At 43.2% G+C, this 16,199-nt stretch overlaps 1 protein-coding gene across 1 annotated transcript in view; it reads right to left on the reverse strand.

Annotated features, from left to right (window-relative positions):
• The window catches only part of USP39 (ubiquitin specific peptidase 39), a gene marked incomplete at its 5' end in the record, with an annotated part of 56,118 nt that overhangs the window by 5,257 nt on the left and 34,662 nt on the right, over positions 1-16,199 (reverse strand). Inside the window, 3 exons of the mRNA XM_078885562.1 lie at positions 5,223-5,358; positions 9,071-9,213; positions 15,955-16,143. Of these exons, the coding sequence (XP_078741688.1) occupies positions 5,223-5,358; positions 9,071-9,213; positions 15,955-16,143 (468 nt within the window). The remainder of the gene's footprint in view (positions 1-5,222; positions 5,359-9,070; positions 9,214-15,954; positions 16,144-16,199) is intronic.

Consider the following 16,199-nt stretch of genomic DNA (forward strand, 5'->3'; position numbering starts at 1 on the left):
ACAGAGACACCCACAGAGACACACACAGAGACACACACAGAGACACACACAGAGAGAGACACACAGAGAGACACACACAGAGATACACACACAGAGATACACACACACAGCTATGACTGGGTGAGTGAGTGAGTGTGACTGTGTGTGTAAGTAGCGAGTGAGTGAGTGTATGAGTGTGTAAGAGTGTGTGAGTGAGTGTGTGGGTGAGTGAGTTTGTGAGTGTGTGAGTGAGTGTGTGAGTGTGTGAGTGAGTGTGTGAGTGTGTGAGTGAGTGAGTGTGTGAGTGAGTGAGTGTGTGAGTGAGTGAGTGTGTGAGTGAGTGAGTGAGTGTGTGAGTGAGTGAGTGAGTGTGTGAGTGAGTGTGTGAGTGTGTGAGTGTGTGAGTGAGTGAGTGAGTGTGTGAGTGTGTGAGTGAGTGAGTGTGTGAGTGAGTGTGTGAGTGAGTGTGTGAGTGAGTGTGTGAGTGAGAGTGTGAGTGTGTGAGTGAGTGTGTGAGTGAGTGTGTGAGTGTGTGAGTGAGTGTGTGAGTGAGTGTGTGAGTGTGTGAGTGTGTGAGTCAGTGTGTGAGTGTGTGAGTGAGTGAGTGTGTGAGTGAGTGTGTGAGTGAGTGTGTGAGTGAGTGTGTGAGTGTGTGAGTGTGTGAGTGAGTGAGTGAGTGTGTGAGTGTGTGAGTGAGTGAGTGTGTGGGTGAGTGAGTTTGTGAGTGTGTGAGTGAGTGAGTGAGTGTGTGAGTGTGTGAGTGTGTGAGTGAGTGAGTGAGTGTGTGAGTGTGTGAGTGAGTGTGTGAGTGAGTGTGTGAGTGTGTGAGTGAGTGAGTGTGTGTGTGAGTGAGTGAGTGAGTGTGTGAGTGAGTGTGTGAGTGAGTGAGTGAGTGTGTGAGTGAGTGTGTGAGTGAGTGAGTGAGTGAGTGTGTGAGTGAGTGTGTGAGTGAGTGTGTGAGTGAGTGAGTGAGTGTGTGAGTGAGTGAGTGTGTGAGTGAGTGTGTGAGTGTGTGAGTGTGTGAGTGTGTGAGTGAGTGTGTGAGTGAGTGTGTGAGTGTGTGAGTGAGTGAGTGTGTGAGTGTGTGAGTGAGTGTGTGAGTGTGTGTGTGAGTGTGTGAGTGAGTGAGTGTGTGAGTGTGTGAGTGAGTGAGTGAGTGAGTGAGTGTGTGAGTGAGTGTGTGAGTGTGTGAGTGTGTGAGTGAGTGAGTGAGTGTGTGAGTGTGTGAGTGAGTGTGTGAGTGTGTGAGTGAGTGAGTGTGTGAGTGTGTGTGTGAGTGTGTGAGTGTGTGAGTGAGTGTATGAGTGAGTGTGTGAGTGTGTGAGTGAGTGAGTGAGTGTGTGAGTGTGTGAGTGAGTGTGTGAGTGTGTGAGTGAGTGTGTGAGTGTGTGAGTGAGTGTGTGAGTGTGTGAGTGGAGTGAGTGAGTGTGTGAGTGTGTGTGTGAGTGTGTGAGTGTGTGAGTGTGTGAGTGAGTGAGTGTGTGAGTGAGTGTGTGAGTGTGTGAGTGTGTGAGTGAGTGTATGAGTGAGTGTGTGAGTGAGTGAGTGAGTGTGTGAGTGTGTGAGTGAGTGTGTGAGTGTGTGAGTGAGTGTGTGAGTGAGTGTGTGAGTGTGTGAGTGAGTGTGTGAGTGAGTGTGAGTGTGTGAGTGAGTGTGTGAGTGAGTGTGAGTGAGTGAGTGTGAGTGAGTGTGTGAGTGTGTGAGTGAGTGTGTGGTGTGTGAGTGAGTGTGTGGTGTGTGAGTGAGTGTGTGAGTGAGTGTGTGAGTGTGTGTGTGAGTGTGTGAGTGTGTGAGTGTGTGAGTGAGTGTGTGAGTGTGTGAGTGAGTGTGTGTGTGAGTGAGTGTGTGAGTGTGTGAGTGTGTGAGTGAGTGTGTGAGTGAGTGTGTGAGTGAGTGTGTGAGTGAGTGTGTGAGTGAGTGTGTGGGTGAGTGAGTGAGTGTGTGTGTGAGTGTGTGAGTGTGTGAGTGAGTGAGTGAGTGTGTGAGTGAGTGTGTGAGTGTGTGAGTGTGTGAGTGTGTGAGTGAGTGGTGAGTGAGTGTGTGAGTGAGTGTGTGAGTGAGTGGTGAGTGAGTGAGTGACTGAGTGAGTGAGTGTGTGAGTGAGTGACTGAGTGAGTGTGTGAGTGAGTAGTGAGTGAGTGTGTGACTGAGTGAGTGAGTGTGTGAGTGAGTGTGTGAGTGAGTGTGTGACTGAGTGACTGAGTGACTGAGTGAGTGTGTGAGTGAGTGAGTGAGTGTGTGAGTGAGTGGTGAGTGAGTGACTGAGTGAGTGAGTGAGTGTGTGAGTGAATAGTGAGTGAGTGTGTGAGTGTGGTGAGTGTGTGAGTGTGTGAGTGTGTGAGTGTGTGAGTGTGTGAGTGTGTGAGTGAGTGGTGTGAGTGAGTGTGTGAGTGTGTGTGTGAGTGTGTGAGTGTGTGAGTGTGTGAGTGACGTGTGTGAGTGAGTGTGTGAGTGAGTGTGTGGGTGAGTGAGTGAGTGTGTGTGTGAGTGTGTGAGTGAGTGTGTGAGTGTGTGAGTGTGTGAGTGAGTGAGTGAGTGTGTGAGTGAGTGAGTGAGTGTGTGAGTGTGTGAGTGAGTGGTGAGTGAGTGTGTGAGTGAGTGTGTGAGTGTGTGAGTGAGTGTGTGAGTGTGTGAGTGAGTGTGGTGAGTGTGTGAGTGAGTGAGTGTGTGAGTGTGTGAGTGAGTGTGTGGTGTGTGAGGAGTGTGTGGTGTGTGAGTGTGTGAGTGAGTGAGTGTGTGAGTGAGTGTGTGAGTGTGTGAGTGTGTGAGTGTGTGAGTGAGTGTATGAGTGGTGTGTGAGTGTGTGAGTGAGTGAGTGAGTGTGTGAGTGTGTGAGTGAGTGTGTGAGTGTGTGAGTGAGTGTGTGAGTGAGTGTGAGTGAGTGAGTGGTGAGGTGTGTGTGAGTGAGTGAGTGGTGAGTGTGTGAGTGAGTGTGTGAGTGAGTGAGTGTGTGAGTGTGTGAGTGTGTGAGTGGTGTGTGAGTGTGTGAGTGGTGTGTGGTGTGTGAGTGTGTGAGTGTGTGAGTGTGTGGTGAGTGTGTGAGTGTGTGAGTGAGTGTGTGTGTGAGTGTGTGAGTGTGTGAGTGAGTGTGTGAGTGAGTGTGTGAGTGTGTGAGTGAGTGTGTGTGTGGTGAGTGTGTGAGTGAGTGTGAGTGAGTGAGTGTGAGTGAGTGTGTGAGTGTGTGAGTGAGTGTGTGAGTGTGTGAGTGAGTGTGTGAGTGTGTGAGTGAGTGTGTGAGTGAGTGTGTGAGTGTGTGTGTGAGTGTGTGAGTGTGTGAGTGTGTGAGTGGTGTGTGAGTGTGTGAGTGGGTGTGTGTGTGGTGAGTGTGTGAGTGAGTGTGTGAGTGAGTGTGTGAGTGAGTGTGTGAGTGAGTGTGTGGGTGAGTGTGTGAGTGTGTGTGTGAGTGTGTGAGTGTGTGAGGTGAGTGTGTGGTGAGTGTGTGAGTGTGTGGTGTGGGAGTGAGTGGTGAGTGAGTGTGTGAGTGAGTGTGTGAGTGAGTGGTGAGTGAGTGAGTGACTGAGTGAGTGAGTGTGTGAGTGAGTGACTGAGTGAGTGTGTGAGTGAGTAGTGAGTGAGTGTGTGAGTGAGTGTGTGACTGAGTGACTGAGTGACTGAGTGAGTGTGTGAGTGAGTGAGTGAGTGTGTGAGTGAGTGAGTGTGTGAGTGAATAGTGAGTGAGTGTGTGAGTGTGTGAGTGAGTGTGTGAGTGAGTGAGTGAGTGTGTGAGTGAGTGTGTGAGTGAGTGTGTGAGTGAGTGACTGAGTGACTGAGTGACTGACTGACTGAGTGACTGAGTGAGTGACTGAGTGACTGAGTGAGTGTGTGAGTGAGTGACTAAGTGACTGACTGACTGTGTGGCTGAGTGACTGACTGAGTGACTGACTGAGTGACTTAGTGACTGTGTGTGTGAGTGTGTGAGTGAGTGAGTGTGTGACTGTGTGACTGAGTGAGTGTGTGACTGACTGAGTGAGTGACTGACTGAGTGACTGACTGAGTGACTAAGTGAGTGACTAAGTGAGTGACTAAGTGAGTGACTAAGTGAGTGACTGAGTGACTGAGTGAGTGACTAAGTGAGTGACTAAGTGAGTGACTAAGTGAGTGACTGACTGAGTGACTGACTGACTGACTGACTGAGTGACTGAGTGAGTGACTATGTAACTGACTGAGTGACTAAGTGAGTGACTAAGTGAGTGACTGACTGAGTGACTGAGTGAGTGACTATGTAACTGACTGAGTGACTAAGTGAGTGACTGAGTGAGTGACTGTGTGACTGAGTGAGTGACTAAGTGAGTGACTGACTGAGTGACTGAGTGAGTGACTATGTAACTGACTGAGTGAGTAACTAAGTGACTATGTAACTCACTGAGTGACTAAGTGAGTGACTGACTGAGTGACTGAGTGAGTGACTATGTAACTGACTGAGTGAGTGACTAAGTGACTATGTAACTCACTGAGTGACTAAGTGAGTGACTAAGTGAGTGACTGAGTGAGTGACTGAGTGAGTGACTATGTAACTCACTGAGTGACTAAGTGAGTGACTAAGTGAGTGACTGAGTGAGTGACTATGTAACTCACTGAGTGACTAAGTGAGTGACTAAGTGAGTGACTAAGTGAGTGACTAAGTGAGTGACTGTGTGAGTGACTAAGTGAGTGACTGAGTGTGAGTGACTGAGTGTGAGTGAGTGACTAAGTGAGTGACTGAGTGAGTGACTGAGTGAGTGACTGAGTGTGTGTGACTAAGTGTGAGTGAGTGACTAAGTGAGTGACTGAGTGAGTGACTGAGTGAGTAACTGACTGACTGAGTGAGTGACTAAGTGAGTGACTGACTGAGCGACTGACTGTGTGAGTGACTAAGTGAGTGACTGAGTGTGAGTGACTGAGTGTGAGTGAGTGACTAAGTGAGTGACTAAGTGAGTGACTAAGTGAGTGACTAAGTGAGTGACTGACTGAGTGTGACTGTGTGTGTGTGTGACTGAGTGAGTGACTGTGTGAGTGACTGACTAAGTTAGTGACTGAGTGACTGTGTGAGTGACTGACTGACTGACTATGTAACTGACTGAGTGACTGAGTGAGTGACTGAGTGAGTGACTAAGTGAGTGACTAAGTGACTGAGTGAGTGACTGACTGAGTGACTAAGTGAGTGACTGACTGAGTGACTAAGTGAGTGACTGAGTGACTGTGTGAGTGACTAAGTGAGTGACTGAGTGAGTGACTGACTGACTGAGTGACTGTGAGTGACGTACGTGGTGCTGGATGTGGACCCTGTAGTTGCCCTCGCCGGGGCGTCCGTCGTGTACGATGTTGGCGATGAGGTCGTAGGTCGTGTGAGTGTGCTGGGCCTGGACCTCCTCGGACAGGTACTCCCGCAGATCCACACTCCTGTAGTAGACACGTGAGTTAGTCATACACTCAGTCAGTCACTCAGTCACTCACTCAGTCAGTCACTCAGTCAGTCACTCACCCACCCACACACACGTAGGTCGTGTGAGTGTGCTGCGCCTGGACCTCTTCGGACAGGTACTCCCGCAGATCCACACTCCTGTAGTAGACACGTGAGTTAGTCATACACTCAGTCAGTCACTCAGTCACTCACTCAGTCAGTCACTCAGTCAGTCACTCACCCACCCACACACACGTAGGTCGTGTGAGTGTGCTGCGCCTGGACCTCTTCGGACAGGTACTCCCGCAGATCCACACTCCTGCAGTAGACACGTGAGTTAGTCAGTCAGTCAGTCACTCAGTCAGTCACTCAGTCAGTCACTCACTCAGTCACTCAGTCAGTCACTCAGTCAGTCACTCACCCACCCACACACACGTAGGGGGTGTGCGTGTGCTGCGCCTGGACCTCTTCGGAGAGGTACTCCCGCAGATCCACACTCCTGTAGTAGACACGTGAGTTAGTCACTCAGTCAGTCACTCACTCAGTCACTCACTCAGTCACTCAGTCAGTCACTCACTCAGTCACTCAGTCACTCACTCACCCACCCACACACACGTAGGGGGTGTGCGTGTGCTGCGCCTGGACCTCTTCGGAGAGGTACTCCCGCAGATCCACACTCCTGTAGTAGACACGTGAGTTAGTCACTCAGTCAGTCACTCAGTCACTCACTCAGTCAGTCACTCACTCAGTCAGTCACTCACTCACTCACCCACTCACTCAGTCACTCACCCACTCACTCAGTCACTCACTCACCCACCCACACACACATAGGGGGTGTGCGTGTGCTGCGCCTGGACCTCTTCGGAGAGGTACTCCCGCAGATCCACACTCCTGTAGTAGACACGTGAGTTAGTCACTCAGTCAGTCACTCAGTCACTCACTCAGTCAGTCACTCACTCAGTCAGTCACTCACTCACTCACCCACTCACTCAGTCACTCACCCACTCACTCAGTCACTCACTCACCCACCCACACACACGTAGGGGGTGTGCGTGTGCTGGGCCTGGACCTCTTCGGAGAGGTACTCCCGCAGATCCACACTCCTGCAGTAGACACGTGAGTTAGTCATACACTCAGTCAGTCACTCAGTCAGTCAGTCAGTCACTCAGTCACTCAGTCAGTCACTCACTCACACACTCACTCACCCACTCACTCAGTCACTCACCCACTCACTCAGTCACTCACTCACCCACCCACACACACGTAGGGGGTGTGCGTGTGCTGGGCCTGGACCTCTTCGGAGAGGTACTCCCGCAGATCCACACTCCTGCAGTAGACACGTGAGTTAGTCATACACTCAGTCACTCACTCAGTCACTCACTCAGTCAGTCACTCACTCACTCACTCACCCACTCACTCAGTCACTCACCCACTCACTCAGTCACTCACTCACCCACCCACACACACGTAGGGGGTGTGCGTGTGCTGGGCCTGGACCTCTTCGGAGAGGTACTCCCGCAGATCCACACTCCTGTAGTAGACACGTGAGTTAGTCACTCAGTCAGTCACTCACTCAGTCACTCACTCAGTCAGTCACTCAGTCAGTCACTCACTCACTCACTCACTCAGTCACTCAGTCAGTCACTCACCCACCCACACACACGTAGGTGGTGTGAGTGTGCTGCGCCTGGACCTCTTCGGAGAGGTACTCCCGCAGATCCACACTCCTGTAGTAGACACGTGTGACACTCACTCAGTCACTCAGTCACTCAGTCAGTCAGTCAGTCACTCAGTCAGTCAGTCACTCACTCAGTCAGTCAGTCACTCAGTCAGTCAGTCACTCACACACTCACTCAGTCAGTCACACACTCACACACTCACACACTCACACACTCACTCACTCAGTCACCCACTCACACACTCACTCACACACTCACTCACACACTCAGTCAGTCACTCACTCACTCACCCACTCACACACTCACTCACTCACACACTCACTCACTCACACACTCACCCACTCACCCCACTCACCCACACACTCACACACTCACTCACACACTCACACACTCACTCACACACTCACCCACTCACTCACCCACACACTCAGTCACTCACTCACTCAGTCACTCACTCACACAACCACTCACTCACTCACCCACTCACTAACTTACTCACACACTCACTCACACACTCACTCACTCACACACTCACACTCACTTACACACAGTCACTGTGTGGGTGAGTGAGTGTGTGAGTGAGTGAGTGTGTGAGTGAGTGAGTGGGTGAGTGTGTGAGTGAGTGAATGGGTGAGTGAGTGAGTGTTTGAGTGAGCGAGCGAGCGGGCGAGTGAGTGAGCGTGTGAGCGGGTGAGTGAGTGAGTGAGCGAGCGAGCGAGCGAGCGGGGCGAGTGAGTGAGCGAGTGAGTGAGCGAGCGAGCGAAGCGAGCGAAGTGGGCGAGTGAGTGAGCGTGTGAGCGGGTGAGTGAGTGAGCGAACGAGCGGGTAGGCGAGTGGGTGAGTGAGTGGGTGAGCGAGCGAGTGGGTGAGCGAAGCGAGCGAATAAGCGGGTGAGTGAGTGGGTGAATGAATGAGCGGGTGGGTGAGTGACCGAAGTGAGCGGGCGAGCGAGCGGGTGAGCGAACGAGTGGGTGAGCGGGTGAGCGAGCAAGTGGGTGAGTGAGCGAGCGAGGGAGCGAAGTGGGCGGGTGGGTGAGCGGGGTGAGCGAGTGAGCGGGTGGGTGAGCGGGTGAGCGAGTGGGCGGGTGGGTGAGCGGGTGAGCGAAGTGGGCGGGTGGGTGAGCGAGGGAGCGAGTGGGCGGGTGGTGTGAGCGGGTGAGCGAGTGAGCGGGTGGGTGAGCGAGGGAGCGAGTGGGCGGGTGGGTGAGCGGGTGAGCGAGTGGGCGGGTGGGTGAGCGGGTGAGAGAGCGAGTGGGTGAGTGAGTGAATGAGCGGGTGAGCGAGTGGGTGAGCGAGTGAGTGGGTGAGCGAGCGAGCGAATAAGCGGGTGAGTGAGTGGGTGAGTGAATGAGCGGGTGAGCGAGTGGGGTGAGCAAATGAGCGAGTGAGTGAGCGAGTGAGTGAGCGAGCGGATGGGTGAGTGGGTGGGCGAGCGAGCGGGTGAGTGAGCGGGCGGATGGGCGAGCGGGCGAGCAAGTGGGCGAGTGAGTGAGCGGGCGAGTGAGCGAGCGTGTGAGTGGGTGAGTGAGCGAGTGAGCGGGCGAGCGAGCGGGCGGGCGAGCGTTGTGAGTGGGTGAGTGAGCGAGTGAGCGGGTGAGTGAGTGGGTGAGTGAACGAGTGGGTGAGCGAGTGAGCGAATAAGCGGGTGAGTGAGCGGGTGAGCGAGCAAGTGGGCGAGCGGGCGGGCGAGTGGGTGAGTGAGCGAGTGGGCGAGTGAGCAAGTGGGCGAGCGAGCGAGCGAATAAGCGGGTGAGCGAGCGGGTGAATGAGCGGGTGAGCGAATAAGCGGGTGAGCGAGCGGTGGTGAGCGAGCGGGTGAGCGAATAAGCGACGTGGGCGAGTGGGCGAGCGAGCGGTGTGAGCGAGTGAGCGAATAAGCGGGCGAGTGGGCGGGTGAGCGAGCGAGCGGGCGGGCGGGCGGGCGAGTGGGGCGAGCGGGTGAGCGAGTGAGCGAATAAGCGGGCGAGTGGGCGGGGTGAGCGAGCGAGCGGGCGAGCGTGCGGGCGAGCGAGCGAGCGGGCGGGCGACCCACGTGATGGGGAAGTTGACGATGGTCGGGTTCTTCTCCACAAAGAAATTGTTCTTGGTGAAGCGTTTGATGTAGAAGATGAGGAAGGGGGGCAGACGCGTGATCTGGAACCTCTTGAGGAAGTTCTCCTTGTAGGTCTTGTACTCCTGTAGGAGGTGGGAGATGGGGGGGGACACACAGGCAGCATCAGTGTTGAGGTGTCTCTCTGTCTCTTTTGTTTTTAGGTTTTTTTCAAGGTTTTTTAAAGGTTTTGTAAAGGTTTTGTAAAGGTTTTTTTTTAAAGGTTTTCAAAAGGTTTTCAAGGTTTTTTAGGGTTTTTTATTAGTTTTTTTGTAGGTCTTGTACTCCTGTAGGAGGAGGGGAGATGGGGGGACACACAGGCAGCATCAGTGTTGAGGTGTCTCTGCGTCTCTTTTGTTTTTAGGTTTTTTTAGGGTTTTTTTTTGTTTTTTTTGTAGTTTTTTTTCAAGGTTTTGTAGGGTTTTTTAAAAAGGTTTTAAAAGATTTTAGTATGTTTTTTTTTAGGGTTTTTTTGTAGGTTTTTTTGTTTTTTTTTAGGTTTTTAAAAGTTTTTTAAAGGTTTTGTAGAGTTTTTTAAAAAAGGTTTTTAAAAGGTTTTTTTATGGTTTTTTATTAGTTTTTTTGTAGGTCTTGTACTCCTGTAGGAGGTGGGGGAGATGGGGGGACACAGGCAGCATCAGTGTTGAGGTGTCTCTCTGTCTCTTTTTTTGTAGGTTTTTTTCAAGGTTTTTTTGTTTTTTTTTAGGTTTTGTAAAGGTTTTTTTTGGTTTTTTTTTAGGGTTTTTAAAGGTTTTTTTTTAGGTTTTGAAAGGTTTTTAAGTTTTTTTGGTTTTTAAAGGCTTGTTTCGGTTTTTTAAGGGTTTTAAAAGGTTTTTTTTAAGGTTTTAAAGTTTTCTTTTAGGTTTTTTAAAGGTTTTGAGGGTTTTTTTTTAGGTTTTAAATTTTTTTTTAGGTTTTTAAAAAAAGTTTGTAGGTTTTTAGTTTTTTTGGGGTTTTTTAAGGGTTTTTTTTGTTTTTTTTGTAGGTTTTTTTAATGATTTGTTTAGGTGTTTTTTCAAGGTTTTTTAGGGTTTTTTAAAATGTTTTAAAAGATTTTAGTATGTTTTTTTAGGTTTTTTTGTTTTTTTTTAGGTTTTGTAAAGGTTTTTTTAGGTTTTGTAAAGGTTTTGTAAAGGTTTTTTTAGGGTTTTTTTGTAGGTTTTTTTTGGTTTTTTTTAGGTTTTTAAAAGTTTTTTAAAGGTTTTGTAGGGTTTTTTAAAAGGTTTTTAAAAGGTTTTTTATTAGTTTTTTTGTAGGTCTTGTACTCCTGTAGGAGGTGGGAGATGGTGGGACACACAGGCAGCATCAGTGTTGAGGTGTCTCTCTGTCTCTTTTGTTTTTAGGTTTTTAAAGGGTTTTTTTAAGGTTTTTTTTGTAGGTTTTTTTCAAGGTTTTTTTAAGTTTTTTTAGGTTTTTTAAAGGTTTTTTTTAGGGTTTTTTTGTAGGTTTTTTTTGTTTTTTTAAGGTTTGAAAAGTTTTTAAAGGATTTGTAGGGTTTTTTTAAAAGGTTTTTAAAAGGTTTTTTAGGGTTTTTTTTGTAGGTCTTGTACTCCTGTAGGAGGTGGGAGATGGTGGCACAGAGGCAGCATCAGTGTTGAGGTGTCTCTCTGTCTCTTTTGTTTTTAGGTTTTTAAAGGGTTTTTTTTTGGTTTTTTTTGTAGGTTTTTTTCAAGGTTTTTTTAATGATTTGTTTAGGTTTTTTTTCAAGGTTTTTTAGGGTTTTTTTAAAAGGTTTTAAAAGATTTTAGTATGTTTTTTTTTTAGGTCTCTTTTGCAAGGTTTTTTAGTTTTTTTAGGTTTTGTAAAGGTTTTTTTAGGGTTTTTTTTTGTTTTTTTTTGGTTTTTTTTAGGGTTTTAAAAGTTTTTTAAAGGATTTGTAGGGTTTTTTAAAAGGTTTTTAAAAGGTTTTTTAGGGTTTTTTATTAGTTTTTTTTAGGTCTTGTACTCCTGTAGTGGGGGGGGGGGGAGATGGTGGGAAACAAGAGGCAGGATCAGTGTTAAGGTGTCTCTGTGTCTGTCTTTTATTTTTAGTTTATTTAAAGGTTATTTAAATGGTTTTTAAAGGGTTTTTTGTAGGTTTTTTCAAGGTTTTTTTATAGGTTTTGTAAAGGTTTTTTTTGTAGGTCTTGTACTCCTGCGGGAGGTGGGAGGGGGGGGAGATGGTGGGAAACAGAGGCAGGATGAGGTTGAGTGTAAAGGTGTCTCTCTTTTTTTAGGTTTTGTAGGTTTTCAAAAGGTTTTTGAAGGTTTTTAAAGTTTTTTTTTGGTTTTTTAAAGGGTTTTTTTTTTGGGTTTTTTAAAGGTTTTTTTGTTAATGTAAATGTTTTGTAGGTTTTTTTGGGTTTTTAAAGGTTTTTTTTAGGTTTTGAAAGGTTTTTAAGTTTTTTTGGTTTTTAAAGGCTTGTTTCGGTTTTTTAAGGGTTTTAAAAGGTTTTTTTTAAGGTTTTAAAGTTTTCTTTTAGGTTTTTTAAGGTTTTGAGGGTTTTTTTTAGGTTTTAAATTTTTTTTTAGGTTTTTAAAAAAAAGTTTGTAGGTTTTAGTTTTTTTGGGGTTTTTAAAGGGTTTTTTTTGTTTTTTTTGTAGGTTTTTTTCAAGGTTTTTTAAATGATTTGTTTAGGTTTTTTTTCAAGGTTTTTTAGGGTTTTTTTAAAAGGTTTTAAAAGATTTTAGTATGTTTTTTTTTAGGTTTCTTTTGCAAGGTTTTTTTAGTTTTTTTAGGTTTTGTAAAGGTTTTTTTAGGGTTTTTTTTAAGGTTTTTTTTGGGTTTTAAAAGTTTTTTAAAGGATTTGTAGGGTTTTTTAAAAGGTTTTTAAAAGGTTTTTTAGGGTTTTTTATTAGTTTTTTTGTAGGTCTTGTACTCCTGTAGGAGGAGGGGAGATGGGGGGACACAGGCAGCATCAGTGTTGAGGTGTCTCTCTGTCTCTTTTGTTTTTAGGTTTTTTTTCAAGGTTTTTTTGTTTTTTTTAGGTTTTGTAAAGGTTTTTTTTTGTAGGTCTTGTACTCCTGCGGGAGGTGGGAGGGGGGGGAGATGGTGGGAAACAGAGGCAGGATGAGGTTGAGTGTAAAGGTGTCTCTCTTTTTTTTAGGTTTTGTAGGTTTTCAAAAGGTTTTTGAAGGTTTTTAAAGTTTTTTTTTGGTTTTTTAAAGGGTTTTTTTTTTGGGTTTTTTAAAGGTTTTTTTTGTTAATGTAAATGTTTTGTAGGTTTTTTTGGGTTTTTAAAGGTTTTTTTTAGGTTTTGAAAGGTTTTTAAAGTTTTTTTGGTTTTTAAAGGCTTGTTTCGGTTTTTTAAGGGTTTTAAAAGGTTTTTTTTTAAGGTTTTAAAGTTTTCTTTTAGGTTTTTTAAAGGTTTTGAGGGTTTTTTTTAGGTTTTAAATTTTTTTTTAGGTTTTTAAAAAAAGTTTGTAGGTTTTTAGTTTTTTTGGGGTTTTTAAAGGGTTTTTTTTTGTTTTTTTTTGTAGGTTTTTTTCAAGGTTTTTTAAATGATTTGTTTAGGTTTTTTTTCAAGGTTTTTTAGGGTTTTTTTAAAAGGTTTTAAAAGATTTTAGTATGTTTTTTTTTAGGTTTCTTTTGCAAGGTTTTTTAGTTTTTTTAGGTTTTGTAAAGGTTTTTTTTAGGGTTTTTTTTTAGGTTTTTTTTGGGTTTTAAAAGTTTTTTAAAGGATTTGTAGGGTTTTTTAAAAGGTTTTTAAAAGGTTTTTTAGGGTTTTTTATTAGTTTTTTTTAGGTCTTGTACTCCTGTAGGAGGGGAGATGGTGGCACAGAGGCAGCATCAGTGTTGAGGTGTCTCTCTGTCTCTTTTGTTTTTTTAAAGGTTATTTAAAGGGTTTTTTAAGGTTTTTTTTTGTAGGTTTTTTCAAGGTTTTTTTAATGATTTGTTTAGGTTTTTTTCTAGGTTTTTTAGGGGTTTTTTTAAAAGGTTTTAAAAGATTTTAGTATGTTTTTTTTAGGTTTTTTTTCAAGGTTTTTTTGGTTTTTTTTAGGTTTTGTAAAGGTTTTTAAAGGTTTTGTAGAGCTTTTTTAAAAAGGGTTTTTAAAATGTTTTTTAGGGTTTTTTTATTCGTTTTTTTTAGGTCTTGTACTCCTGTAGTGGGGGGGGGGGGGGAGATGGTGGGAAACAAGAGGCAGGATCAGTGTTAAGGTGTCTCTGTGTCTGTCTTTTATTTTTAGTTTACTTAAAGGTTATTTAAATGGTTTTTAAAGGGTTTTTTTTGTAGGTTTTTTCAAGGTTTTTTTTTATAGGTTTTGTAAAGGTTTTTTTTTGTAGGTCTTGTACTCCTGCGGGAGGTGGGAGGGGGGGGAGATGGTGGGAAACAGAGGCAGGATGAGGTTGAGTGTAAAGGTGTCTCTCTTTTTTTAGGTTTTGTAGGTTTTCAAAAGGTTTTTGAAGGTTTTTAAAGTTTTTTTTTGGTTTTTTAAAGGGTTTTTTTTGTTTTTTAAAGTGTTTTTTTTTTGGGTTTTTTAAAGGTTTTTTTGTTAATGTAAATGTTTTGTAGGTTTTTTTGGGTTTTTAAAGGTTTTTTTTAGGTTTTGAAAGGTTTTTAAAGTTTTTTTGGTTTTTAAAGGCTTGTTTCGGTTTTTTAAGGGTTTTAAAAGGTTTTTTTTAAGGTTTTAAAGTTTTCTTTTAGGTTTTTAAAAGGTTTTGAGGGTTTTTTTAGGTTTTAAAATTTTTTTTAGGTTTTTAAAAAAAGTTTGTAGGTTTTTAGTTTTTTTGGGGTTTTTAAAGGGTTTTTTTTTGTTTTTTTTGTAGGTTTTTTTCAAGGTTTTTTAAATGATTTGTTTAGGTTTTTTTTCAAGGTTTTTTAGGGTTTTTTTAAAAGGTTTTAAAAGATTTTAGTATGTTTTTTTTTAGGTTTCTTTTGCAAGGTTTTTTTTAGTTTTTTTAGGTTTTGTAAAGGTTTTTTTAGGGTTTTTTTTTAAGGTTTTTTTTTGGGTTTTAAAAGTTTTTTAAAGGATTTGTAGGGTTTTTTAAAGGTTTTTAAAAGGTTTTTTTAGGGTTTTTTATTAGTTTTTTTGTAGGTCTTGTACTCCTGTAGGAGGAGGGGAGATGGGGGGACACAGGCAGCATCAGTGTTGAGGTGTCTCTCTGTCTCTTTTGTTTTTAGGTTTTTTTTCAAGGTTTTTTTGTTTTTTTTTAGGTTTTGTAAAGGTTTTTTTTTGTAGGTCTTGTACTCCTGCGGGAGGTGGGAGGGGGGGGGAGATGGTGGGAAACAGAGGCAGGATGAGGTTGAGTGTAAAGGTGTCTCTCTTTTTTTAGGTTTTGTAGGTTTTCAAAGGTTTTTGAAGGTTTTTAAAGTTTTTTTTTTGGTTTTTTAAAGGGTTTTTTTTTTGGGTTTTTTAAAGGTTTTTTTGTTAATGTAAATGTTTGTAGGTTTTTTTGGGTTTTTAAAGGTTTTTTTTTAGGTTTTGAAAGGTTTTTAAAGTTTTTTTGGTTTTTAAAGGCTTGTTTCGGTTTTTTAAGGGTTTTAAAAGGTTTTTTTTTAAGGTTTTAAAGTTTTCTTTTAGGTTTTTTAAAGGTTTTGAGGGTTTTTTTTAGGTTTTAATTTTTTTTTAGGTTTTTAAAAAAAAGTTTGTAGGTTTTTAGTTTTTTTGGGGTTTTTAAAGGGTTTTTTTTTGTTTTTTTTGTAGGTTTTTTTCAAGGTTTTTTAAATGATTTGTTTAGGTTTTTTTTCAAGGTTTTTTAGGGTTTTTTTAAAAGGTTTTAAAAGATTTTAGTATGTTTTTTTTTTAGGTTTCTTTTGCAAGGTTTTTTTAGTTTTTTTAGGTTTTGTAAAGGTTTTTTTAGGGTTTTTTTTTAGGTTTTTTTTGGGTTTTAAAAGTTTTTTAAAGGATTTGTAGGGTTTTTTAAAAGGTTTTTAAAAGGTTTTTTAGGGTTTTTTATTAGTTTTTTTGTAGGTCTTGTACTCCTGTAGGAGGAGGGGAGATGGGGGGACACAGGCAGCATCAGTGTTGAGGTGTCTCTCTGTCTCTTTTGTTTTTAGGTTTTTTTTCAAGGTTTTTTTTGTTTTTTTTAGGTTTTGTAAAGGTTTTTTTTTGTAGGTCTTGTACTCCTGCGGGAGGTGGGAGGGGGGGGGAGATGGTGGGGAAACAGAGGCAGGATGAGGTTGAGTGTAAAGGTGTCTCTCTTTTTTTAGGTTTTGTAGGTTTTCAAAAGGTTTTTGAAGGTTTTTAAAGTTTTTTTTTGGTTTTTTAAAGGGTTTTTTTTTGTTTTTTTAAAGTGTTTTTTTTTGGGTTTTTTAAAGGTTTTTTTGTTAATGTAAATGTTTTGTAGGTTTTTTAGGGTTTTTAAAGGTTTTTTTTAGGTTTTGAAAGGTTTTTAAAGTTTTTTTGGTTTTTAAAGGCTTGTTTCGGTTTTTTAAGGGTTTTAAAAGGTTTTTTTTAAGGTTTTAAAGTTTTCTTTTAGGTTTTTAAAAGGTTTTGAGGGTTTTTTTTAGGTTTAAATTTTTTTTTTAGGTTTTTAAAAAAAGTTTGTAGGTTTTTAGTTTTTTTGGGGTTTTTAAAGGGTTTTTTTAGGTTTTTAAAGGTTTTTAAAGGGTTTTTTTTTGTTTTTGAAAGGTTTTTAAAAGGTTATTTTTAGGTTTCTTAAAGGGTTTTTTTTAGGTTTTTTCAAGTTTTTGTAGGTTATTTTAGGGTTTTTAAAAGGGTTTTTACGGGGTTTTTTTTAAGGTTTTTAAAGATTTTTTTGTTTTTTTTAGGGTTTTAAAGGTTTTTTTAGGTTTCTTTTTGGTTTCTTAAAGGTTTTTTTGAGGTTTTTAAAGGTTTTTTTAGTTATTTTTTCCACTGCTTTGCTTTATGTAAACCCCCCCACATCCTCCCTCCCCCCCCCTCACCTTCTCGCTGACCCCGTTGAACTTGCCCAGGATGCTGAAGAGCGGCACCTGCGGGATGATGTTCTGCTCCAACTCGTCCTTGTAGAGCGGCGCCGAGGGCAGGTCGAGCGTGAGGTACAGGAAGGGCGACTCACTCACCGTCTCACGGAACTCCTCCTGCTCACACAGCTGCAGCTTCTCCTCCACACTCTGGGCGGGGGAGGGGGGAGGGGGGGGAGGGAGGAGGGAGGGGGGGAGGGGGGAGG

This window comes from Lampetra fluviatilis, unplaced genomic scaffold, assembly GCF_964198595.1.
Source record: "Lampetra fluviatilis unplaced genomic scaffold, kcLamFluv1.1 SCAFFOLD_639, whole genome shotgun sequence".
Lineage (NCBI taxonomy): Eukaryota > Metazoa > Chordata > Hyperoartia > Petromyzontiformes > Petromyzontidae > Lampetra > Lampetra fluviatilis.